Source organism: Cryptotermes secundus, unplaced genomic scaffold (assembly GCF_002891405.2).
Source record: "Cryptotermes secundus unplaced genomic scaffold, Csec_1.0 scaffold445, whole genome shotgun sequence".
Taxonomy (NCBI): Eukaryota; Metazoa; Arthropoda; class Insecta; order Blattodea; family Kalotermitidae; genus Cryptotermes; species Cryptotermes secundus.
Window position 1 is genome coordinate 311,655 of NW_019742968.1, and position 25,596 is coordinate 337,250.

Sequence of the window (25,596 nt, forward strand, 5' to 3'; positions counted from 1 at the left end):
GATTCCCGATGAGATCACTGGATTTTTCAATTGACCTAATCTTTCCAGCTGCACTATGGCCCTGGGATCGACTCAGCCTCTAACAGAAATGAGTGCTAGGAATCTTCCTTGGGGTAAAGGGCGGCCGGCGGGTGAGACCGACAACTTCACCACCATCTGTGAGCCGACTGTATAGAAAATATGGGAGCCTCCAAGTCTCACAACCCCATAGGCCACCACGGTCTGTTACGGGGACAGCTTTACGTTTACCTGGCAGTGCGCTTTACGTGAACACACATAAAAAGAACAGATTCCAGTAATAATTATTCTACGGCTACGCTAAAAATTTAATGATCTCACTATATTTTAGTCCATTTCGAGCAATTTATGGTGTGTCACTTGTCAAGAAACCTTAATTTTTGGAGTGTTTACTGAGAAAAGTTAAAAAAGTGTGCTTATTAGAGGCCCCACAATCCATCCTTTGGCCCTTAACAATTCGAGAAAAGTCAAACGGTTTTTCACGGATATTTACACTCGGGAGTTTTACCAAAATCTATTCCAACATCCCAATTTTTACTATAATCAGAAAACAACAACAAACACTTTACATGATGACCAATATGTATTACTGCGCTCATACAGAGACTAACTCGCGAAATATTTATCGGAGCGAAAAGGGTTTCAAACAAAAGTTGCAGAAAACTTAAAATATAGATATTTTGTCCAATGTATTGTTTCCAAAAGGCTTGCAGTTTTGGGGTAATTAAAAGGAAGACAGCGAAAAGTGCCAGAATTGTCCTGCTCTGCGTACATTTCTTAACTTGTTTATTTTCACTGTGGCGGGGGGAGAGATTTTCATTTTTATAGTACAGTGCNACAACAATATCAGAGCCCCGAGGTGGCAGCCTGAAGAATTTTCGAATTAAAATACCGTAGCGCCATTCAACTTCCACTAACTAAATAAGAGTTTGAAGAAAATGTTCATAAATCGGTGTGGAAACGTTGTTTCAGGATCATTTCGCACTTAGCGTCATCGAATAGAATAAGGTAAATTCAACGTTGTTTTAATAGTAGGCTATACTAAGTCGGAGAGATTTCTGTCAGTTCAGAAAATGTAGCATATATGGCATAATGCGATTGTTTTTGCTACAAGCAGGAAAATACTAAAAGTTTGATCTAATTAAAGAAATGAGAACAGTAGAATTCAAGCAGATACAATGATTGCAACTTAATATAACAAAGTAATTACGTAATATTTAAAAGTGAACTTACACACTGATTTTGCGTGTCCTTATTGTTGAAATGGATCAGCATAGGATCAAGGAATGTCATTCTGAAAACAAATAAAGGTTAGAAAATTATTTCTAATGTCCTATAAGTTTCATAAAATTATTCACAATTCATCGGGGTGATAAGCAGAAGTTCTGCTTCAAGAAGAGCCGACACTAGCGAAGCGAGATAATATTCTCCTAATGAGAATGTAGCCCTTCAAACTATGTGTGACTTTGTGCGTGGCATTTAATAGTGGAGACGTCCATCGAAACTTAGAATTAAATTATTTATTTCGTATTTTCATCCCTCTATTTATCCCTTCGATGGTCACGGTAGCCGAGCGGTCTAAGGCCTGTACTGTCTTCGCTCGCTCAGAAGCCGGGATCTTGGGTTCGAATCCCACTCAGGGCATGGATGTGTGTGTGCGTTTTTCTGTGTTTGTGTACAGGTAGAGGCCTTGCGACGAGCTGATCACCCACCCAAGGAGTCCTACCGAATGTGTAAGATCTAGAAAAACCGAAGTGAACGGAGAAGTTCATGGAGGTAGACCTAGGCCCACTGGGGCTGTAGTGCCAAGGACAAAAAATTTATTCCTTCTCTTTATTCTTTTCTGATCTTTACCTCTTTCCCTCCTTTATCTCTTTCTCCTTTAGAATAATGAATTAAGTTACATCCGTGTCCTTCAGATGACAAGCATCCAAACACAGAACTGCCACCCATGTATGTATATAAAAGCTAGTAGGGTGAGAGAAGAACGTGAACAATCAGGTAATACATATTCAGGGCAACAAAATTTATCATATTTCATGGTGAATATACAATGTGATTCTAAATTATTATCGGAGTTTCCGTGGTCTATAATTTTCAAACCTGAAAAAATAAAATAAAACTGCTGGCGGAATATGAAAGTGTAATTAAAAAAATATTTATTATTTATAGAATCAATACTACAGAATGCTAAACAACTTCAACATGCGCCCCTTTCATAGCACCCCCACACTGGGATGTACTGTCCGAGAATTTCTTGACATGCATTTTCCTTGGCGCTGAGTTGGGCGTGATGGACCAATCCCGTGACCTCCGCACTCAGCCGATGTTATGCCACGGGCACTGTTTACAAGACCCCTGTGACCTCCCTCGATGAACTGAATCTCAGAATTGTTGCTGAGACTGAAACAGTTACACTGCAAATCCCGGAGAAGACTCTGAGGAAAACTGAAACCCGCTTGGACATCTTACGTGCCACGAAAGTTGTGTTGCGTTCTGCAGCATTGATTCTATATGTAATAAAACTTCTTCACTTACATTTTCGTATTCCATAAAGATTTTTATTCTATTTTTTTCCGGTTTGAAAATTGTAGGCCAGGATACCCCGACAATAATTTAGAATCACCCTGGTTACTGATTTTTGTCAATACCTGTCGTTCTGCCACAAGAACCAGATATCCAATATAACGTACTTACTGAAAATTCCTTTGCTGGCGACCAGCATGATGAAAGAAATTTTTAGCTACCTGCTCGATATCTGTTTGCATTCAGTTCATAGACGATGTGAACAAAATGTAGTTTACTCACGGGTAAGACAATAACGTTCTGAAATAAACGTCCGTACTTTGACAATCCCTGCTGTTCCAGTGCCAACACAGTCACGTGAATTGCAACTGAATGGCAAATACGCAGCTTCTCAACTTTATATTCAATTAACAATTGCATAGAGTGCACGGCCTTATCGTGCACACAGCATAGGATACTTTCTCTTTTTACTCGCATGGATTCACTTCATCGGTAATGGAGACTAAAGGCATGCAAGATCAATAATATCAGCACAGGGACGAACAGTACAGCCTTAGAGATTACACTGACAAGGCAGCAAAGAAGTGTCAAAAAGAACCCATTATAACAAGAACCTCCAAAGAGAGATCATGGTCACCTGGAAACCTTGGCGATTCCATCAAAGCTCAAGTACTACAGAGTTGGGCAATTCTGGGCTTAACCTAAGTGAATATTATTAGGCGGCCCATAGACGTAAGAGTCTGGCTCGCGAGTCCGGCTCAGTGAGGAGCAGGGCTTAGATTAATTTCAGCACACACGTATGAGTGTGGCGACCCACACAAGGACGAATTTGGCTCATTGGGACCCGAGCCGAGTCGGACTCACGAGCCAGACTCGTACGCGTATGTGCCCCCTTACTGTATTAGCCGAAATATAAGGCGAGATCATTTTTTCCAATACTGCTCTTTAGAAAGACGTAGTCGTCTTATTTTCAGGTCTTTAAGAATAAATTGCCTGCCACAGTATCCGAGCGGTCTAAGGCATGTACTGTCTTCCTTCACTCGCTCAGAAGACGGTATCGTGGGTTCGTATCCCACAAAAGACATGGATGTTTCGTGTGTGTATGCGTTTATTCTGTGTATGTGTTGCCCTGTGTTTAGGTAGAGGCCTTGCGACGGGCTAATCACTAGTCCAAGGAGTCCTACCGTATGTGAAAATGATCATGGAACGGAGAAATCAGTCCAATGTTCCAAAGCGGGAGCTAGAGGATGAAAAAGAAAAAGGATAAATATGAAGTAGATGATTAAGAAAAATTTAATTGCCAATTCTAACGATAGTCTATCTGTAAAACCAGCTAGAATTATATTTAAAGCATTAAATTTTAAATTTATTGTTTCTTAATAGCATACATCGTACCTATGGATCTGACTGAGGATAGGGACCAGTGAACGGCTCTCATGAAAACGGCAAAGAAACTTCGGGTCCCATAAAATGATGGAAGTTACTGAATAGCGGAACAATTGGCGGCTTCTCAGGAAGTGCTCAGTTGCATGAGTGAGTGGTTTCTTTTTTTATTGCTAGTGGGGTGGGACTAAGTCCCTTGTACTGCGGCCACTTCTGGCCTATTGTACCAGCCCCAGATGATAGGTGAGGATGATTGTGGAGCAATTGGTGGAATGAAGATTGGCAGGGGATACCGAAGTACTCGGAGAAAAATTGCCCTAACGCCACTTTGTGCACCACAAATCCCACTTGACCAGACCCGGGATCGAACCCGGGCCGCCGTCGTGGGAAGCCAGCGACTAACCGCTTGAGCTATGGCGCGGCCTCATGAGTGAGTGATAGTATATATCTATTTTTCTGTCAATTTCGTTTAAAATTGTTTTTTTCTGATTCTGTCTATGGACAAATAGGGAGTCGCCTTGTATTCGGGATTATACGGTAATTTATTCCAGTCATTTTTTATCATTCGTAAGTGTAAAGTGTCTAATATTCCAGTGCTCTGGGGATATTTTATTACTCACATATCAACTGTCTTAATATAAGGAAATACAAACTCGTCAATTCTAATTAAATATTAAGTCTACATTTTGGGGCGGGGGATGAATCCCGTAATTCTAAGAAGGGTAATGATCGAGATGTCATTATAAGCAGATGAATCTACTTACTTCAACAGATTATGCAACGGCATTACCATAAACTAACAAATGAAATATTTAGGAAGGACAGTAACAGATTAAAACTACATTCACGAGATAAGTTTCGGTTAGTGCACGAAAGTGCAGCACTAATACAACGCCATTAAGAAGTGAGATAGCCATCCGAGGGAAGCTGGAGGGTTCGTACGTCAGAAATCGCCAAGACGTCCAGAGACAACCAACGGAGACAGAAGCGCATTTGACAAGCATTTCTACGTAGCCCGCTGAAGTCGATTAGCACAGTAAGCAAGCAAATGAAATCTTCCCCAGTCCCCAGTTCCTGACGTTGTTTACGTTTATGTTTCCCACCCCCCTTGGCACTACAGCTCCAGTGGGCCTAGGTCTACCTCCATGAAGTCCATGAACTTCTCCGTTCACTTCGGTTTTTCTTGATCTGACACATTTAGTAGGACGGGTAGGAGTCCTTGGGCGGGTGATCAGCTCGTCGCAAGGCCTCTATCTGTACACAAACTAAACATCCATGCCCGGTTTCCAAGCGAGCGAAGACAGTACATGCCTTAGACCGCTCGGCAACCGTGACCGGCAGTGTATAAGAATAATATATAAGAATTCAGTTCGTACCTCACAGGAAACAGATCCGAACCCACGATCCCGGTTTCCAAGCGAGCGAAGACAGTACATGCCTTAGACCGCTCGGCAACCGTGACCGGCAGTGTATAAGAATAATATATAAGAATTCAGTTCGTACCTCACAGGAAACAGATCCGAACTCACGATCCCGGTTTCCAAGCGAGCGAAGACAGTATATGCCTTAGACCGCTCGACTACCGTGACCGGCACGTTTATGTTTACTCACGTAAAAATAGCTGTAGCGGTAGAACGTCAAACCAGCCGACAGTGACTGTAGGAAGAGACTTTGTCAGGAAATACGGCAGACAATTGATAGTGACGAGATCTTCCTGGATTCTGTGTATTTTCTCGATGGGACAACATTCCAGTTGAATTATGTTTGTGAAGAGACGTGTAGCTGCATAAATTGGGGTAATCAGCTACTTCAAGAAATTATGGGACACGCAAAAGGTTAACGTTTTGTATGGCACGATGACGCAGATCTCAGTGACTGCGCTCGCTCGAACGCTGGGATCGTGGATTCGAATCCTACATAAGGCATGGATATCTGTGTATGCGTTTATTCTGTGTTTGTGTTGTCCTGTGCTTAGGTAGGCTTTGCGAATGGCTGATCACTCGTCCAAGGAGCCCTACCGTCTGTGTAAAAAAATATTACGAAACTGAAGGAGGCTCAACAAAGGGCTGTAGATCCACTGATGGACGAAATGAGGGAAAATGGCACCATGGAAGATCGCATAATGGAACTTTTTTTCAAGGAAGAAACTGCGGCAAGGCATTAGTACCTATATTTGTTAGAACACAGTACCACAGTTGCCTTGTGATACGGCAGGATGGAGCATCCCCACATTTTGGAAAGACTGTGCGTCAGTTTTTAAAGAATGCTTCCCAAATAAGTGGATTGGAAGATACGATTTCCTAGCATGAACCCAAAGATCACTAGAACTAACACCACTGGACTTTTCCTTCCGGAGTAATGCGAAGAATATCGTCTATAGGGAGAACATTGGAGACCTTCGAACTTTGCAATATCGCATAACAGAGGCGACTGCAACAGTGACAGAAGTTACTTGGTGCAAGATAGAATGTTGTTTCAACATGTGTAGAGCAACTAATCGTGTTCACATTGGAACTTCCTAGATGACAAAAAAAAAATGTTGAATTTTATGCTACTGAATTGTGAGATCACTTCCGTATAATAAATACTTTTCCACGTACTAATTTTTTTGTTTTTTATAAACATGTTCGAAGTATAGGACAAGTCGAAGACAGACACAGAAAATGTAAGAGGCTTAAACTTGGCGGTGGTCATGCTTAAACCTTTCAACTGATAAAGCTGCCGTTGTAGCATAATATACGTAAGATATGCATTATCTGCTTTGCAATGCCTGTACTGACAGAGGACTTGAATACAATGCAAATGGAAAAAAATTCAATTACATGTTATATGTGCGATACATACGCTTGACGAAAGGACAAGAATATTCATAAGAGACAAACCCACCTTCACGTCAGAGAGGATGTTACATAAGGACTATGGCCGTCAAGGGTTTAGTTGAAAAAAAATCTGGTTGTGAGTCTCAGGGGGCTTGACGCCAAGACGAAATGATTAGTGGTAAACCGCCAGTCGCAAAGTAACTTTGACTCCGACTTTGTCAGTAGGAATTCTGTACGGGAGAGTGCGAAGAGGGGACCTGAGCGCGTGAAACTGAAGGATCTCCACTGTTACAAGCCGTTGCCAGGGAACGGCTTGTGAAGACACTGCAGGCTGAAAGAAGGTTAGCTGGTGCTGTGGTGATTTGTGAACTGTGGAGTTTAGCGGTGGCGTTGTAATGCTTGTAGTTCCGAGCCGTGTGTATAATTGGTCAATAAATCCATTCATCAATCCAAACCCCGTCTAGAATCACACATACACGTAATACGAAACAATATATATTATTATATGACATTTCAGTCCTCAAGAACCCAAGCCTGAATAGCTTTTGATAAATCAAAGGGGACGTCTGCTACATTACTGCATCATGTTCTTACGGACCACGTTGCAACACGGCGCAGTTTGATACGTGGGAACCAATGTTCCAGGCGAAGTGGACGGATATCCCAGAATATAAAAAAAAATGTAATCTTTACCCACGGGAAGAAATCAGACCTCATGCGGTAGGTTTATGCTAAAATCATACCTGAGAAGACAACTCCTGTGTAGGTTTAACCTGTTTAGATAGAGCATTTAAACATTTCTAGCACTATCATAGCAGAAAGATATTTTCTTTAAGGTTATTTTGGTCAACAACCTACTCATCCTACACACATTCCACGAATTTCGATGGTAGTCATTGGTTCACTGGTTATAACATCTCCGCGAGATAGGGACACCATTGATGTAGCAGAACGTTGTTGTCAATGCAGAATCAAAAGATGTCAGCACAATTCCCGCATCAGAAACAGAGGAGTGACAAAATCCGTAAAATCAGCTGTGTCTAAATGGTTTAGTTCGCAAATTTATTATATTTTTAATAATGACAATCGTTAGAGGATATAAGCACCGCATAATTCTGCTCAGCATACCCTAATTATGCCAAAGAAGGAATTAAGGTTGTGTATCATGTGTATTTACAAGTATCGTGTAACAATGAGCCTGATCATTAATCTTATAACCTCTACACGTATTAATGCTAATAAGTTTTAAAAATATATAGGGCCATTTCTTCTTTGTTCTAAAATTACACCTTGAATTCTTACAAGTGACATGTAGGTCATTTCCTTTTCCTAGCCGACCATTTTTAAATAGCCAAGGGAAGATTATATTCTTTAGCTTCAAGACTATCCAAATAAATTTATGCCGCACATTTTAGGCCATTTGATATTACATTACAGCATTACCTAGTGACTGAATAAAGAATCCCTTATTGTTCCATTAAACATGTTATCAAAATAGAAATAATCTGAAGAGGAAGCTCGAATTCAAACGTTTTTCTGTTTCCTACAGAGTGCCTCCTATATCTTATTGTTCCATCATCTGACACAGTCTTTCCAAATTAGGCCGTAATATAAAGCCTCGTGGAAGTCAGATATACCATATTTGATATTTTTAGCTGTTGGCGGCCGGCGATTTTAATCTTGTTTTAAATTAGCCACGATCTTACTCATTTGAATTTCAATTAATCCTTTCATTGTCAGAAACTTTTGATATGTTGTTACTGAATAACAATGTCATGTTAGTAGCTACTTCAGCGTGTATTTCAGTAAAATTAATGATGTAAGTGAAAAATGTACACATATTCGAGACATCTTAATTTATTAAATTAATGACTAATGACATTCTCTTTCCTGGGTGGATAAATAATTTGAATTATGTATCTTTATTCACAGAATGCTTGAATAGTAAATTCTGAGTGATCATAATTCCCATTTTTTGAACTCACGGGAAATGAAGGGTATCTAAAATTTGCTCTCACATATGAAACTGGTATGAACTGGCATATTAAGTACTGCATAAAAGTGAGTTTTGTAACAGAGACATATTTTGAAGGCAGTGTTTCATAATGTGGTGGACACTTCAGTTCCTCCAAACTCTACAAACTTTTTGTAAAGAGCACACAGATTTAACTAGACAGGCATTTCTTGAACATGAAAAAAAATTTAAGAGAAAGAAATAAAATGAAGAGTATTTGATTTTAAGCCTTCATAGCAACAGTATAAAAGGAAACCTCAGGCAATCAGCCATGCCAATGTGGAGCTGGGAATCCAGTGTTTCATAGATTGTCACTGTTTTCATCATCAGGGTTTGAGATTATGGGTGTTATGTTCACACTTTGTATTTATGCAAGCAGCTGTCGCCTTTCCCAGCCCAGATTGCATGGAGAGTGGTGAGTGGAGTCATATAGTCAGGAACAGATGGTCAGTCATAAGAACTGATGTCGATAATTGTTGTACCTCACAATGTTTCATAATTTCTCTTTCATATAATGTTCATGGCTGGGTACCTTGAACTGATAATTTTAACGGAGATATGGGATTCCTTCTAAATTGTCCTTTGTACCTGCCATAAACATGATAAAACAGACGTGACAGTGGGAATCTACACCCTTTCTGTACATTTTGTCCTGAGGAGGGAATGTTTTGTGCAGAATTCTCAATTAGTTTTACACCTATCAGTGCAAAAAAAAAAACATTCTAGATACAGGGGAAGTGGAATGACGCCAGGTTTAGTAGGGAAGAAACAGGCTAGCAACCAGACCAAATTCAAATATTAGAGATGAGGGACTATGCTACATATACCTACAATCCAATCATAATGTCCAATATTGGAAAAATAAAAGTCTCAAGAACCACTTCTAAATAAGCATTACAAGGTTATTACACTATGCAAGGCAATGGTTTATCACCTTGCTCGCTCATGGAGCTGAGCCCATTATTAATAAAAATTTTAAGAGCTGATGACAGGCCACTGTTGGCAGAATTAGTACTATCAGTACGCAATGCATGCAGCACTCTGTCACCTGATCTCACACAGCAGCATAATGATATTATTATAGAGAGATAAGTATATGAGAAAAGAATCTCTTAGAGCAGGAAACAGAAACACCTACTATAGGAAAGACCTGGAATTTTATCTTCATTTTGCTTACAGTTTATCTAAAATTGTTAGATATTATTCCTGTGCAAAATAGAGCTATATACAATAGATACAGAAATTCATTTTTATTTTCATACATTTATCTATCCAAATACTAACTTCCTATGACAGTACTGAGGTTGTTAGATCCTTAAAATAAAACACCCTATCAGAATAATCCATATTATTATTACTATATTTGCAATATTCTAGAGGTCATACATGAAATCAATGACAAATTTTAAAAAATTTTAAGTGTTATTTTATGCTTGCTATCTCAAATATTGTTCAAACATTTAATTTATTTTATGTATTTATGGTTTATTTAATTATGCTGCCAGCTAGCTCAGACTATAGCATTCAATGGTATAGGTAAAGGTAAAAGTAGAATTGTCCCTGTGCTTAACTAATTAAGCACTGTGCCTTGAATATGTATTAGGGAGTGGATGTATAAATCTATGTATTCTTGACCTTGGCATTAGTTGGATAGTAGGCTCATCAATGCATTACGAACTGTAAAGGATGTGGGTGGACACAGTTTGGGCTATTTGAGTACTGTCCTAGCATTTACCTGAAGGCACTGAAGAAAACACAAAAACCTCGGGATGGCTAGTGTCCCAGCTGAGATCTGAACCAGGCACCTCCTGAAAACAGATCAGTAGCATTACCACTTAGAAAACTTGCTCAGCCAAACCATGAAACTTTGATGGAAATCAGACTGGCTATTCCAAAATGATGAGTAAGAATGCACACCTAATTTAACATATGTTCTATGTTAAACATGAAGAATAAGAGGAGCTGTAACACACAGCGTGTGGTCTCTTGCTGATATCATGGGTATTTCTGTTGTCCTTTAGTTGGGTAATCCTTATTCCTCCCTCCTCACTTTTTTATAACAGCCTAATTTTTCTTACACTTTCAAAATAGCTACATTTATGTTGATGAATTGTGAACCTTTGCATTTTTAGTAAATTCAGGATATCTCATTTGGCTTACTGTTAGTTAGAATTCACCGAGCCATTTGGATTCAGATGCCACTGCCATGTTTTGTCTTGGCACATATAAATATTTGCTGACTTACCACTGGCTTACACAGTGGTTAAAATTACTGATATTAATGCAGTTCTTTGGTAGTTACACTGCGTGGATGCAAGCAGTGTTGCCTGCATTGCAAAGGTACCTGCTACCTCTGTCTTCAGCGGTAAACTGTCCCATTTTAATTTATCAAACTGCAGCAACATCATGTACATCCACACCGTGTAGCCACCTAAGAATACCAACATATAAACAGTTTGTTTATATAAGACAAGCTTTGTATCTCAGCGCATCTCTTCTGTCCATAATAGTGAAAGAGTTAACCAGTGATTGTATGTGCCAGTTACTGAGTAAAGGTTTTTGCAGTAGCAAAAGCCGGATATGGGAACGAGATCGGCGAGAGAGACTGAATGTTTCCTTCAACAACCTGAGTGCCCTGTTGCCCAACTATGACCCTGCTGCAACGCTGAGCAAAGTTGAAATCTTGCAGAAAGCAGCTAATTATATCCATGAGTTGCAACAAGAAAATCACAACTTGCTGCATGGTAGCGTGGATGAGTTTGCTTGTAAGTACATATTGATGTGACATGATTCCTGCTAGTCAAGAAATTCCTACAATGAAACCTCAAGGCTCATCACTGTATTCACAGAAAGTCAACATTTGACATTATTCTTAGCCAATTGAATCCAGTTTACAACTTAAAAACTTATTTTAATATTATGCTTTCATCTCACCTAGCCTCTGTGACCAAATGCCAGAATAGCAAATTTAAATTTCCTCCTTGAAAATCCATTGTACGCTCAAAATCATCTCATATCATCTGATGCTGTATATAATCTATGCAGTTGAGTAGTGTCATTAAATGAATCTCCCACTTTGTTTTTTTAATTAACTGCTCTAAGATTGTTAGGAAGTCAGCAGGTTGGAATTGTGGCTGGATTATTGGCTATCCTGGCAGATTTTCATAGTTTTTCTAACTCACTTGAAGTGGATACCAGGATAGTAAGTTCTGATAAACTGAAAATGTATGCTTTCATGTTTAGTGAGTAATGATAATCTAAAGAAGTTAGGAAATATATGCACAGTGTAAGAATTCTGATGCATCTGTTCTCTTATCAACTCCAGGCAAATTTTGTTGAAAGCATTTTTCTGTCCATAAGATTTGAGACTTTCACAGTGGTGGCTATGAAGAGGATGAGCTTCTCAGATGCAATGCCGTGTATTCTGGTAGTATGTCCTGACATTTCAGAGGAGCATATTGCTTCCTTCCTCAGGACCGAAGATAAAGTGAAGCAAGCAGCAGGCAGAGGACTACCTCCACTCCTTACAGCTTACTTGGCTTTCTCTTCAGTCCTGAAAATGGAAGCAGTATACTCCTCTGAAATGTTGGTAGGCTTCTATCAGATTACAATGGTGTCACATCCCAGCATATAGCACACTTCACATTTTTCTCTCATAAATATTTAGTAAGTTACACATGAATTGCACTTGACCTGCACACTGAAGGTCATGTTGGTCCCATAAAATGCTTGCTATTGTTGTTAAATTGTATTTCAAATTGGAATATGGATTTTAGTAAACCTCCTCGATATCAGATTTAAAGATAATCTATTGAACAATTCTTAAGTTGTTACACATGGACAGACAGATTCTGTGAAGGTAATACATGATTTTTTGCAATTTTCTGATGTGGATACATAAAAGGGTATTGAGGATATTTTCTCTCTTGCCGCCACCACCTTGCAACCCAGTGTAAGAAAGCAGAAGTGGAAATGTGACTTCTTATGGATACTGTTCCTGGAAGTAAAAGTTAGAAGACAGTATTTTTGTTCTTAATATTAAATAAGCCACTGAATTGTACAAAAATCATTACTGTCTTTTCATTTCCTGCACTGAGTATAGGAAAATATTAATTTCACTGTAATGTAAATAAGATTCTTTCAACAGCAAAACAAATGCAGCATCTGAAGCAACAAGTAGAAGAGTTGGTGAAACGAATTCAACAGTTGGTTAATCTTCTTCGGGATGCCAGAATTTCCATTCCACCCCATTTGGCAGTGGATTCATCACGTCCACTGAGGTGGTCCAACAAGTTTAACCAGGAGGATGGTCTTATGCTATTTGAGAAGGCAAAGAAGAGTAAGCTGAATTTATTTACATATTGTAGACTGGCTGATTTACCAAAATGATAGCAAACAACTTGTCAAATGTGACATTTCATGACATACTAGTTTTTTATGATGAAGTTGTTAGCTTCCTGCCCAAAATGCAGGTTTGAGGGCCACCCCGTGTCAACTGTATGTGACTGCTTATGCGCGGTGTTTGCACTTATCCATATCTGGAAGGTTATTTCATTCATGCATAATGTGAGAATATGCTGTCTTGCTGTAGTGACAACACCCACTTTCTCAAGTCACATAGTTATATTAATTAATTAGATGTCATGCTGAAGGTTGGTCCTACACTGTTGCAGAAGGTGGTGGAGAGCAAGTGACAATTATTTAACTGTTATTGGTTGGCTGAGTTATTAGAATGATAGTTTATTATTCTTAGGGCATATTATTTATTATTAAATTTAGCTATACCAAATTTCAATCTCTGATATAATAAAGTCATAATTTGAATTCTCTGTTAATTAACTCAGAATATTCTACAAGACAAAGTAATTCAAATTGATGAAATATAACGAAATGATCCCATACAACCATGCAGACCCCTAGCTAGACTTTCTTGCACAAAAACTAAAAAACTAAGCAATAGAAATGATTTGTTGCAGTTATCTGATTGTACTGTGATTAATAAATTACAAAATTATCAAATAGGTAGGATTCAGAAATTCACCCTGTGCTAAATAGACCAACACTTACATTTCATTAATATTTAACATTGCGACTAAAGAGCATCTGTGGTGAAGTTATTTATAATACAGGCAAGTACTTTTGGTGTTCGCCTATCTTAAGAGTGTGTCTAGTCCACTCCCNTTCAAATATATTAAGATAACTGTACTGTGAAAGAAAAGGGGAAAGGCACTTTCCTTTGGGTTATAATGCATGTTGATACAATTAGGTTATTATTTTAATGTTTATATGACTTTCTTCCTCAGAAAAGGCAGAGCAGAAGAATGCTAAAATTGACTTAAAGAAAAAGAAGAAATTGAATAGAGTTCAGACCATAAGAACAAATGCAGCAGCACCTCTGAAGCCAATAATTAACAACTGCTCAAAGGTGACTCAAATGAAGCAGATCACAAATACCTCAAATATCCCGTCCATTCCAAAAAAGAAATCTACAGTATGTAAAAAATCCAAAGACAAAATTAAATCAGGAAAACCAGCTACAAAATTATTTGGTGACAAATTACCAACAGTGGCACAACTTCTGGGGTTGACAATGAATGACATTGATACATCCCCAGCAGCAGGCCACATTGATTCAACAACAATATCAGTACATGAACCATCTAATGTTGCCAGGTCTACTTTAATCAATACAAGTGCTCCACTTCCACCTGGCTTCATTGTAATTCAAGGTAGCAATGGAGTTCAACAGACATCCTTACGTTCTACCTCTGTGATGAATCATCACCAAGCACAATCATGCATTGTGATGCCTACAAATCCTCAAATAGTAACAGCAAAGAAAGTGACAAAATCATCAACTGTATCACAGCCAATTCCTTTCGTTCTTTCAAATTCTACCTCTAATAATGCTGGAATCAACAAACGGAAGCTAAACAGTCTAATTTCAGTAACCAAATCCCATCTATTAACTGCACCAGTAGTAGCCTCTGGTATCCAGACCTGTCCTCCACCTGCTGTTCTAACCAATCACAGCACAGGACTTGCGGGTTTGAGACCTGGAACACTAATATTAGCAAATGGAAACATTGTGCCTGTTCTTCCTCAACCTCAGACTGTGCTAACAGCGGCACCAACACAATTCATCGTCAATTCGAACCCACTTCCACCTCCAGCAAATCCTCCAGTGTTAATGATGCACCAACAGAAGAATGCAGTCACAAGAACTACCTCATCAAATAGTGTTGCCTTGGTTACATCATCATGTTCCAAACCTCAGCAACGCTCTTTTCCAATGTTAGTCCCCAAGGTGTCAAAGAAACCTGCAAATTCAGATACTACAGTGACTACATTTGCGAATAAAGTCCCCATCCCAGCCTTAACATCACGGCATCAGCCTGTTAAGTGTCAACATATTCAAGCTCCAGCCATTAACACTCTGACAAAATCTCCAGCCAAAGCTAAAACTAAAGGAGATAATGAAAGTGTTAAGACTGCTAATACTGATTTGCCTGTGTTAATGAATGACAGAGTCCGAAATTCTGGAACCAAAAATACTACTGCATGTAAGGGAAGAGAGAGGCTGGAAAAGATTATAAATGCAAATAAGAACAGTAAGCAGAGGTCACTGGACAGAAGTACTGTGAGAGTCAGTATTACAGATGTAAATGTGGACAGCTCAGGAGCCAACAAAGATGATAGCTTGCAGGTAGGAGCAGAGACAGATGGAAAACTTTCAGAAAAATTCAAGGATAAGGACGTGAAGAGTAATGGGGCAGACAGAACTCTCATATCTCATAATGTTACAAATAATGATGAAAGGAATTGTGAGCAGGTTAACAATCTGGATGCAGAAATAGAAGATGGCAATAAAGACGAAGAAGAGGGACCAGCTGGAATATGTGAAAACCCTGCACCTGTTAAAAGAAAGAGAGAATGTGAAAAGGAAAGCAGTGTAGAGACATGCAATAAGACAAAACAGTGGAAATGTGACACGGAAAATCAGGAAGCAAGGAACACTGACATGGAAACAAATAATTCAGCCACCTATGAATTATGTTCTGCAGTATCAGACAGAACATCACCATCTGCTGTGGCAGCCCTTAAATCTTGTAACTCTGGCACCTACACAATTGATGTTCTGTGCATGACAAAACCAGTTACATGCCTCAGTATTAACAAGATTTCAGGAGAATCAACACGTACAGAGAGTAATGTTGACATAACAAATCCCATGTGTTCTGAAAAAATCATTCCATCAGAAGGAGACATAAAATACTGTAGCCAGAAAGAACATGATACAGTAAAATTAACAGCAAAGGATAGTAGTACAGTTTCAGAAGTCTGTAGGTTGAATGCACAAGTTGTTTCAAAGGATAGTTCCAAGCCTGTTACAAGGTCTGAATCACAGGTGGCTCTAAAGAGTCCATTAAATACTTGCAGTGCATCAGGTGTTTGTCAGCATGAAGTCAGGGATAGAACAGATAAACAAAGCAGTTCAACTACCTCAGATTTTTCAGTTCCCCAGCAAGTACATGACATGCATATCACTGTTATTAAATCACAGCTTTTCAAAGGAACAGAACTGAACACACTCCCACAATCACCCCAACCTCAGAAACCTCTGGAGGTCACAAATCCAAGAGTGGATTTCAAGCCTACAGTAAAAGCTCAGCAAAACAATGTGATAAAAGCATCTAGTGATTCTTTTTCCTTGCAAAATGAAGGGAACATTGAAAATGAGGGCATTGGAACTTCACTGCAGAAATCTACTGAACTACCAAGTTCCTCAACCTGGCATAAAGATAAAGAAAGTGTAGTAGAAAGAAATAATAGCACAAACTATCATTCACTAGCAGCTGATCAGGCTTCCCACACAGAGCAACAAATTACAGCTTCAGTATTACCACAGCATCATCATGAAATCCGTGTTGCTGCTACAAAGGAGCATGACTTATGTAATGCACATTCAGTTGTAACCTGTACATCATTAACAATCCCAGAGAACAAACTGGTTAGAGTCCAAACAGAATCTAGTGAATTATGTTTAGATAAAGCACTGCTGCCAGTACAGTCCAGCAGTATGTATCCTACATTTACTAGCTCAGCCATGGCAACGCACTGCAGTGAAAACACATTCATACCCATCACCAGTAATTCAGCAGACATTGATACAGGTTCAAAAACCACAGATAGTGAAGCTAATATTAACAACTCATTAAATATATCTCTCCAAAATTCTGAGTTCTCAAGTGATCTTTTTGCTTCCTTGCAAGTGCCCTCAAGTGGACAGCATTCAGAGTCTATTTCCCCAACTGCAGCATTCCTGCTTGCATTCCCTCTGGTTTCGTCTTCCAAAGTGACAGAAATGATAGTAGACCCACAGGAAGAGGTTGGCAGTGACAGCATGCAAGGAGCATCCACTCTTCTGCAAATTGGGAACATTGAACCTGATCCTCCCCATCACATGTCTAAACCCCCTCACTCTGCTGATGTAAATGTTCCAACAGAGACAACGGAGACAGTTACAACCAGAACACAACCAAAAATAGCAGTGTCTTCCTCAAGTGCTATTGCAGATGGAGATAATGTGAGAGCCGTATCTTCTGGGTGCAACGTGCCAAATCAGCAGCGAGTAGTTTTATGCAGTAATCGCGAGAGAAAAACTGAAAATTCAGTTCAGGAGACCCAAAATTTGGGAAAGTGTTCTTCCGGCATGACATTACCTTTAGAAAATTTCACAAAGGCCAGTGATAAGCAATGGCCAAATGTTACAGAACACAGTGTTTTAGAATGTGGAGACAAACTTCATCCCAGAAGGAGAAGCATTGGAACACAATCAAATATCTTTAATAATCTTGAATTGAAGTCATCAGAAGCAAACTGCAGCCAGACATCATTGTCATCAACCATAAAAACTTCTTTAGCCATAGATGCTAGTGTATATAATATTTCACTGGATGAAGAGAAAGACAATACAAGTGGAACGTGTTTTCAACAGAAAATGGAGACTGAAAACACAGCAGTGTCTACAAATAACACACCGCAGCATCCTGTCTCGAGCTCACATTCACATATCACAATATTCAAGTCTGGTCAGGAGCATCAAGAGTATCATTCTTCATCAAATTCATTTCAACTCCCACCAACGTTTGGATCTGTAATTTATAAGAACGTGTTAAGTGAAGATAGTACTAAGAAGATAACAGGGAGCTCTAATACATTCCAGCCTATGGAAGAATTATGCATGAAACCACAGACAGCTGTTACTTCAGAACATAATAGAACCTGTGCGAACACAAATTTCACACAGACATTCCATACAAGCAAGGAGTCCCACCACACTTGTGAAGACTTGCCACATAATCACACTTCGGGGAATACAGTGACTGATCACAATGCAAATCAGAATTCTTTCCCGAAGATGCATCCTTCTCAAATGATAACTGAACAGGGCACAATGACAGAAGAATCAAGAGACCATGTTGGTTCTGCCAACTACAAGCCACTTACATCTTCCACTTCAGCAGCTTCATCTGTAGGAGAAGTTATTAAACACAATTTCTCCAACAACGTGACAAATTCTGCTTCACATGCAGATATGTCTGTTTCATACAACCATGTACTAAGTTCAACACCTGCACAGACATATCCATATAACTTGTTCAGCAATGATTATTCTTCAGTGCCTTCACAAGTGACATGTACAGCAACATATATCCAAGCTCCCAACAGTAATGATCAAAATAAGACAAGTGCTGCTTCATTTTCTGTTGCTCATAATTCATCCAATTTCAGTATACTGTCATGGACCACTCTGTCACCAATGTCTGCACCAGCTAACATTAATCAGTATGAAAACTTTAATATCCCACTGCAGAATACATCTGCAGACGTACCTCAGCACAATTCTACAACAGGTACATCATTACAAAAGGAAATCTCACAAAATCAATCCAGTAATAATGCTGCAACAATGTCCAGTCCAGCTGTCAGTGAAATGCAAAGATTAGTCCATAGTAATAACTGTCAGAAACAACGTGAAAGTAATTCAAACGTTGGAAAATCCATGAATGATGAAATTCACAAACTGACAGGGTCATTTCCAGGTTTGTACACTAGTGAAGAACAGCAGTCCTTGGGAATGTCTGATCGAGATACAGCAACATCTCACATGCAGTTCCATCATGTAAATAATGAGAACCAGGTTTCAGTTCCACAGGAAGAAGGTGCAAATAATGAAAATTTCAAATTTCCTCTGCCTTCTGTTTCTGATGTAAAAAGTCGCCAGACTGCAAGAACAAATCACTCAACTGAGAGAATGAAAGTGTCGCAACAGCACCGACCTCCAGTGAACTGGATGACTACACCAGATATTCGCACAAGCAGCACCAGTTGTTCTGCCATGAGTTCAACATCTTCGTCTGCTGCCCCTATTGGTCAACCCACCATAAGCCATGTACCCAGTGCAGCAACATCGGCTGCGCATTCTGAAACAAGTTCTGTTCAGATGAATAAGGAATTTGAATTCTGTAGTAATACTTCTAATCACAATTTATTCATGGGTAATTCCAGTGTTGCTTCTCCCACATTTGATGGCAGAAGCTTTGCTGGAAATGTAGCATTGTATGGGAACCATGTTCTTCCTTCACATAGCAATTTGTATACTAATAATAGGCAGTCATCCCGTTTATCTTATCATAAGGAAGAAACTAGAAACATGCATCATAATCCTACTCATCAAAGGCTTACAAATTTACCTGTGCATGGACAAAATTATCATAATGAGGCCTATTCATTATCATGGACCCCAAGAAAAGTTCCTTTCACATCAGCATCCGTGATGGCACCAGACATGAATGGTAACAACTTTGTTCCCTCCACACTGCCGACATTAATTGGAGATTTAGCTTTAGGTACTAATTATCCAGTGTCTGGAAATGATGACAGTAACCATAACAAACCATATGTACATTCAAATTTTGGTAATGGAGAAATTAATAAAAAGAATGCATCAGTCAACACATTGGAAGACCTGTCAGGAAAACACATTCAGAGTAGGCATGTAGAGAAGGAATCAGGAATAAACACTGACATTGTTGGGAGTAAGGCAAGGAACAACAGCAACCAAGTCTGTACTCAAGATTATCATGGTAGTGCTCAGTCAGAAGGTGGGTCATCAGGAGGAACTTCAGCTGTATCAGGAAACTTCCTTTCTGTAAGTCAGCTAGTTGATCAAGTAAAATCAGGTGTTGGATCATCGAGAACACAAGTGAATGCTTCAGCAAGGAGGAGCAATAATAACAGGAATGTTAGTGGTGGGAACAAGAACAGTACAGCCCAGTCAAGACAGCATGTTGTAGCATCGTCTTCCAACAAAAGGAGTAGTACTACACAAAATAACACTGAAAGGGATAGCAGCAAGAAACAACAGCAGGTGGCAAACGTAAGTTTTTCAGTTCCAGAAGGCACAAATGCCATGCCTATAACAGGAGATGGCATCAGGAAAGCAAATGATGGAAACAGGGATAGTCATTTCTCAACAGAAAATGCCACAACTCTTATGCCACCTATTTCACAAAGCAGTGCAAGCTTTCCCATGCCTGTACATGATATGGGGAATCAGCCTCCATCATCCATTGCTAATAATCAACACCACTGGCCATTAAGCAGAGGGAAACAAGGCAGAACAGGTTCAGCATCTTATAAAGCACCTGTTAGCAATTACTCTGCTGAGGCTCTCATCGGATTGAGTAGTAGCACCCTGCATATTGCAGACACAGCTCACCTGTCTCAAGAATCTACCAACAATAAAATTATAAGTCTGCCACCTCCAATGGTGTCTGAAAGATTTTGCCATAATCAAAACTATCATCACCATCCTCAAACTTCACGATCCCTGCAGATGACAACATCATTTGGTAATGAAGCTATCATCGCAGGGAATTACTTTCCACCCGTTGACTTACCATCTTCCCACCATCAAGATGGACATGTATCAGGCATACCAACCAATACTCACCATGACAACTTTACCCAAACTCCTCATCAGAATCAGCAGTCATACAGCAATGCTTCTTTCAGTTACCCTGCTGGTCCTGCAAATATGAATGGACAAGGACCAGCCACCTTATACCCTTCAGCAAACTTTATATCCAGCTCAAATAGTGGACACACTAATGCCAGTATTCCACCTGTCTCATTGCCAACAGGGTTCCTTACTGAACTTACTGGCAGTAATACCTTTCCTGGTGGGATAATTCCATCAGATTCAAATAACTCCCTTATTTTTCCATCGCCTGTAATGAAAAGTGTACCTGTAAACCGAAACAGTAGCAGTCGACATAACCATTCATATTTACAGTCATCCACATCTGCCTCTGCCCATCACCATGATCAGAGTGGACAACAACTGCAAGCAAGAAATGACAACTCTTCAGGACAAGTGGGAGAGACAAACAGAAGTGGTAGTACTAACATGACGTCTAATGATGGCCATGGAAACCGAAGGCTGAATGGCCATGCTGGGGGACTTCCACTGCATCACCAGACCAATAACCTAGGTGGAAGCAGCAACACCAATTGTTCTTTAATAAAACAACGCGGAAATGGAAGCAGGAGGAGGAACGCAGATCCTGTCTCCTCAACTTCATCATCTACTTCAGGAATTACTGGTTTGGTTGATCTGGGATATTTGCCTATGCCACCTGGGATTGGCTCTCCTATGCTGGGTGCTGATGATGGAGCTTTCTTAAGTCATCATACCAGTGGGACATTCTTAACACCCCCAGGACCACAGCTATATCCCCCAGGTCCTACACCAAATCCTCAAGGAACCCTTTATCCTCCAACACCCCGTCCACCAACACAGATGACTTCACACACCAACCAACATTCAGGCAGCCATCTACCTCCATTTTCATCATGTACACCAGTACAAGAAAATTCATCACTGTCACGTGCCGCACATCATCAACAGCAGCAGCAGCAGCAAGCCAGTACTTCACCAAATGCTACAAATGGCAGTGGTAACACTCTTGCCAACTTTAATCTCAGTACAATTTTCCCTGAAATCAATGACAAAGTAAGTTGCTTTGCAGGTGGTATTTTGTAATGATACTAATAATAATTATTCATAATTTGATAACTGGTGTAGAATCTGAGGTTCTCACAGCGGTGGTTATGAAAGGTTACATCTTCTGGGACATAACATGGTGTGCTGCATTGAAATTCAACAGACAATTTTGAGGGACTTGTAACCTCTGTCTTCAGAGTAGCGATGTGCTTGCTACCTGCTTCATGCTGGTTTCTTCCTAGTCTTTTTCTTTGACCCTAAAGATGGAAGTGACATATTCCTCCAAAATGTCAGTTGACTTTTAACAAACTACATGGCAATACATCCCAGAAGACAGAGCTCCAATAATTGGTGTTTCCTTTCCCATGCTGAATTTGAAGAACTTACACTTATCAAGTACATGTATTCATAAACTGGAGGCCAAATTTCTTTATGGATTACATATAATTTGTGAACATGGATTTTATTGAAGAAAGCAGTCTTCTGGGATTTGGCACTGTGTATATGTTGTGTTAACCAATGTTTCGGAGGAACGTATTGCCTCCATCACGGTCTCTTCGCTTGTGGATTTCTTATATTTTTCTTTGTACCCTGAAGATGGATGCGATACATTCCTCCGAAACTTCGGTTAACACTACATATACACGGTGCCAAATCCAAGAAGACTGCTTTCTTCATAGTCACCGCCGTGAAAGCCTCAAATCTTACATGGATTTTATTGATTATAACTACAATATATTCATTTTCTTTGCAGCAAATTCCATCTGTACCTTCTGTGATTGGGTTTGCAACTGGGACAAAGAACCTGGCACCAGAAAGCTCATCTTCTAATAATTCTCATCACCATTCTGCACTTCTACCACCTGGTGGTAGTGATACAGAGTATCTGCATCGTGTTGTCCCACCTCCATCTACTGTCCCCAGTAACTGCCTTCCACCACCTCCTGTCCCACTTCACACCAATTTTAACAATCTGCTGAGTCATGCTTCATCTCAAGTAAGCAGGATGCCATGGCCATAATAAAACCATACGGTTTACAACAAAACATCAAAATCCTGTTAACAGAATACTTTGTAACTGACTTTCATGTTCTAGCAATCATTATAATAAAAATGCACAACACTTTTCACTCTTTGTTAGAATTAAATGTGTCAGTTTACATTATTATGGGGATCTGGTGGATTGGGGATACAGCACTGGACTCTCATTTGATGGTTCCAAGTTTGATTCTCAGTCAGATTTGTATGCAGACTTCTCTGAAACCATTCCCCTACAGAAGATATAACTTTGGAAATGTGAAGAATACCAGCTTCTCCTCTCAGACTCAGCGTCCATATTAAGCTGTAGATCCTGTCTGCCTACCATCTGTATCATGACCACCCTATCATTGAGGTAATGAGATCTGCCCACCCATACCTAGGTGGACAGAGCCCACAAAGCTCAAACAGACCATACATGGAGCACTAGAAACAACAGAGAACATTTTTATTACTAGCTGCACAATTGGCAGGTTCTCAAGAAAGGCTCAGCTCTGTGAGTGGGTGATGAGTGATATTTTGGGTACTGGTAAAAAAAACTCTGTGGCCTGTAGTCAACAAGTGAACTACAACAACCGAGCAACCATCACTTGTCAGTGAGGTTACTGTCAACTTTCAACTTCAGCGGATAGAGGGTGTCACGTGTTCAGCACAACAGATCCCCACAGCCGTTAATCTCAGTTTTTAGACAGGATTTGGGTACTGGTATAGATTTTTAAATTAGCAAAGCTAGGAAAGGGAAGAACATAAGGAAAAGCAAAGGTCTGCTAACATTCTGATGCAAAACAAATACTAAGGATTGACAGTTATCTCAGTGACAAGAAAAAGCATGTCTTACTCATCTGACCATTGTGGTATTCAAGTTCCCTGTTACAGACTTTAATTTTTTATTCTAAAGGGTTCTGACGATGGTGGATAACACACAGACTTACTTTTTTTTTTTGGACTTTTTCCATTGTCTGGAATTCTAATAAATAAAAAACATGACATTTCAGAAACTGGATCTGTTTCCATCTTCAAGTGAGGAAGGAAGACACCTACTCAGTTGGGCCCCTTAGAAAGAGCTAATCTCAATCACTGGACAACTCCTGTCAGATTTACCCAGCTATTTCAACATATAACACTAGGCTAGTTCAGCAGGAGATAACAAGAAACCATAAGTGCATGCTCTATCACGATTTTTATTTTATGGTTTCTTCTCTGGCAGGAAAATAATTTAATTTTTTTATAATGACCCTAAAATGAAATAATTACAGTACTTTATTTACGTGGGTAGGCTGAAAAGTAATGCACACATGCTTGTAGAGCGCGAACAAAAGCAAATAGCAAGATCGGGCAAAAAGTATATTAAAGTACAATTCTTAAGTTTCAAAAGCATATATTTATTTTTCAACATAGTCACCGTTAAGGCTAACACATTTCTCCCAACGTGTAACAAGTTTTTTCATTCCATCACTGAAAAATTCTTCCGACTTTTCTCAAATCCAGGACTTGACAGCTGCCTTCACCTCATCGTCCGAGGTGTAATGATTACCCTTGAGGTCTCTCTTGAGTAGAGGAAAAAAATAAAAATCGCAAGGCGCAAGATCGGGGGAATAAGGAGGGTGTGGAATCGGCTCAAACTTCAGGTTTTGCAGAGCCTCTTCAGTTGCGCGTGAGGTGTGTGGACGAGCGTTGTCATGTTGCAAGATTATTGGCGCCAGGCAGCCTCTAACACGACAAACTCGATGCCGGAGGTGTTTTAGAGTCTGTATGTACTGAGAAGAATTTACCGTTGCCCCTCATTCCAGAAAATCGGTCACATAAACTCAGTGAGCATCCCAAAACACAGTCAAAAGAAGTTTTTTGGCGGATGGTTGTGTTTTGAACATTTTCACCTGAGGAGAAGACAGATGTCGATATTCAGCGCTCTTGTCTTTTCTCTTCCGGGTCGTAACGATGGACCCATGACTCGTCCCCCGTCACAATATTCAAAAGAAAGTCGTCTCCTTTGTCACGGTAGTGCTGCAAAAGTTGCTTCCAGCATTCCAATCGACGCTGTTTGTTCTTGTCTGTGAGACGGCGTGGTACCCATCGTGCACAGATTTTACGGTATCCCAGTTGTTCAATAATGAAGCCGACACGTTCCTTGGATATTCCAATGCGGTTTGCCATATGCTTTTGAGTGATTCACCGGTCATTTTGAATCAAATCGTTGACGAGTTTGCGATGATTATCGTCTGTGGCAGTGATCGGACGTCCGCTGCGTGTTTCATCAACAATTATGGCTTCTCCAGGCTCGCAACCACGAAATTTTATTACCCATCGATTTGCAGTAGACCTATCAACAGCATTGTCACCATAAACAGCCTTTAAACGACGATGAATCTCAGTAGGAGTCAATTTTTCAGCAGTTAAAAATTCGATAACAGCACGCTGTTTAACTCACATTGACATAGCACTAGAGCACGTCTCCATACTTCCCCCTTCGAAATACACCGGATGAACGCAACGACCTCAAACCTGCGCATGCGTGTTGAGGGGGAATGTTACTTCCACATGCCACCTGGCGCACTTCTGAAGGTCATTTCGTTTGCTCTCTACAAGCATGTGTGCATTACTTTTCAGCCTACCTACGTATAAGGGCCTTCATTGTTTTCAAATAATTAATAATAATTTATAGCAATAATTATAATAATAATAATTTTTAAGCAAATTTTGCTTTTACAGGGTCATTCAAGGAATTG

General features: G+C 39.8%; 1 protein-coding gene and 1 long non-coding RNA gene across 4 annotated transcripts in view; one reads left to right on the plus strand and one right to left on the minus strand.

Moving 5' to 3' along the window:
• LOC117283018 overlaps positions 1-25,596 on the minus strand; it is a 50,624-nt gene that overhangs the window by 17,202 nt on the left and 7,826 nt on the right. The window contains exons 2-3 of the long non-coding RNA XR_004514011.1: positions 10,496-10,568; positions 1,252-1,312 (exon numbers count right to left, since the gene is read on the minus strand). This is a non-coding gene — a long non-coding RNA (uncharacterized LOC117283018). The remainder of the gene's footprint in view (positions 1-1,251; positions 1,313-10,495; positions 10,569-25,596) is intronic.
• LOC111873547 lies at positions 7,735-23,821 on the plus strand. Of its 3 annotated transcripts, none has more exons than XM_023868337.2 (5): positions 7,735-7,901; positions 11,271-11,525; positions 12,908-13,099; positions 14,064-21,841; positions 22,587-23,821. In XM_023868337.2, exons 2-5 carry the CDS (start codon positions 11,294-11,296, stop codon positions 22,851-22,853), a joined length of 8,469 nt encoding a protein of 2,822 aa, XP_023724105.1. In that variant the 5' UTR covers positions 7,735-7,901; positions 11,271-11,293; the 3' UTR covers positions 22,854-23,821. The 3 variants fall into 3 exon arrangements, with proteins under 3 accessions (XP_023724105.1, XP_023724106.1, XP_023724107.1); XM_023868338.2 differs by having other exon boundaries at positions 11,326-11,525; XM_023868339.2 differs by having other exon boundaries at positions 11,329-11,525.

Bases quoted from the DNA above. Each gene is read 5' to 3' on its own strand.
- LOC111873547 (XM_023868337.2), top strand. From the start codon at position 11,294: ATGTGCCAGTTACTGAGTAAAGGTTTTTGCAGTAGCAAAAGCCGGATA. The intron at 11,526-12,907 runs GTAAGTACATAT...TTCTTTCAACAG, and splicing joins TAGCGTGGATGAGTTTGCTT to CAAAACAAATGCAGCATCTG. The intron at 21,842-22,586 runs GTAAGTTGCTTT...TTTTCTTTGCAG, and splicing joins TCCCTGAAATCAATGACAAA to CAAATTCCATCTGTACCTTC.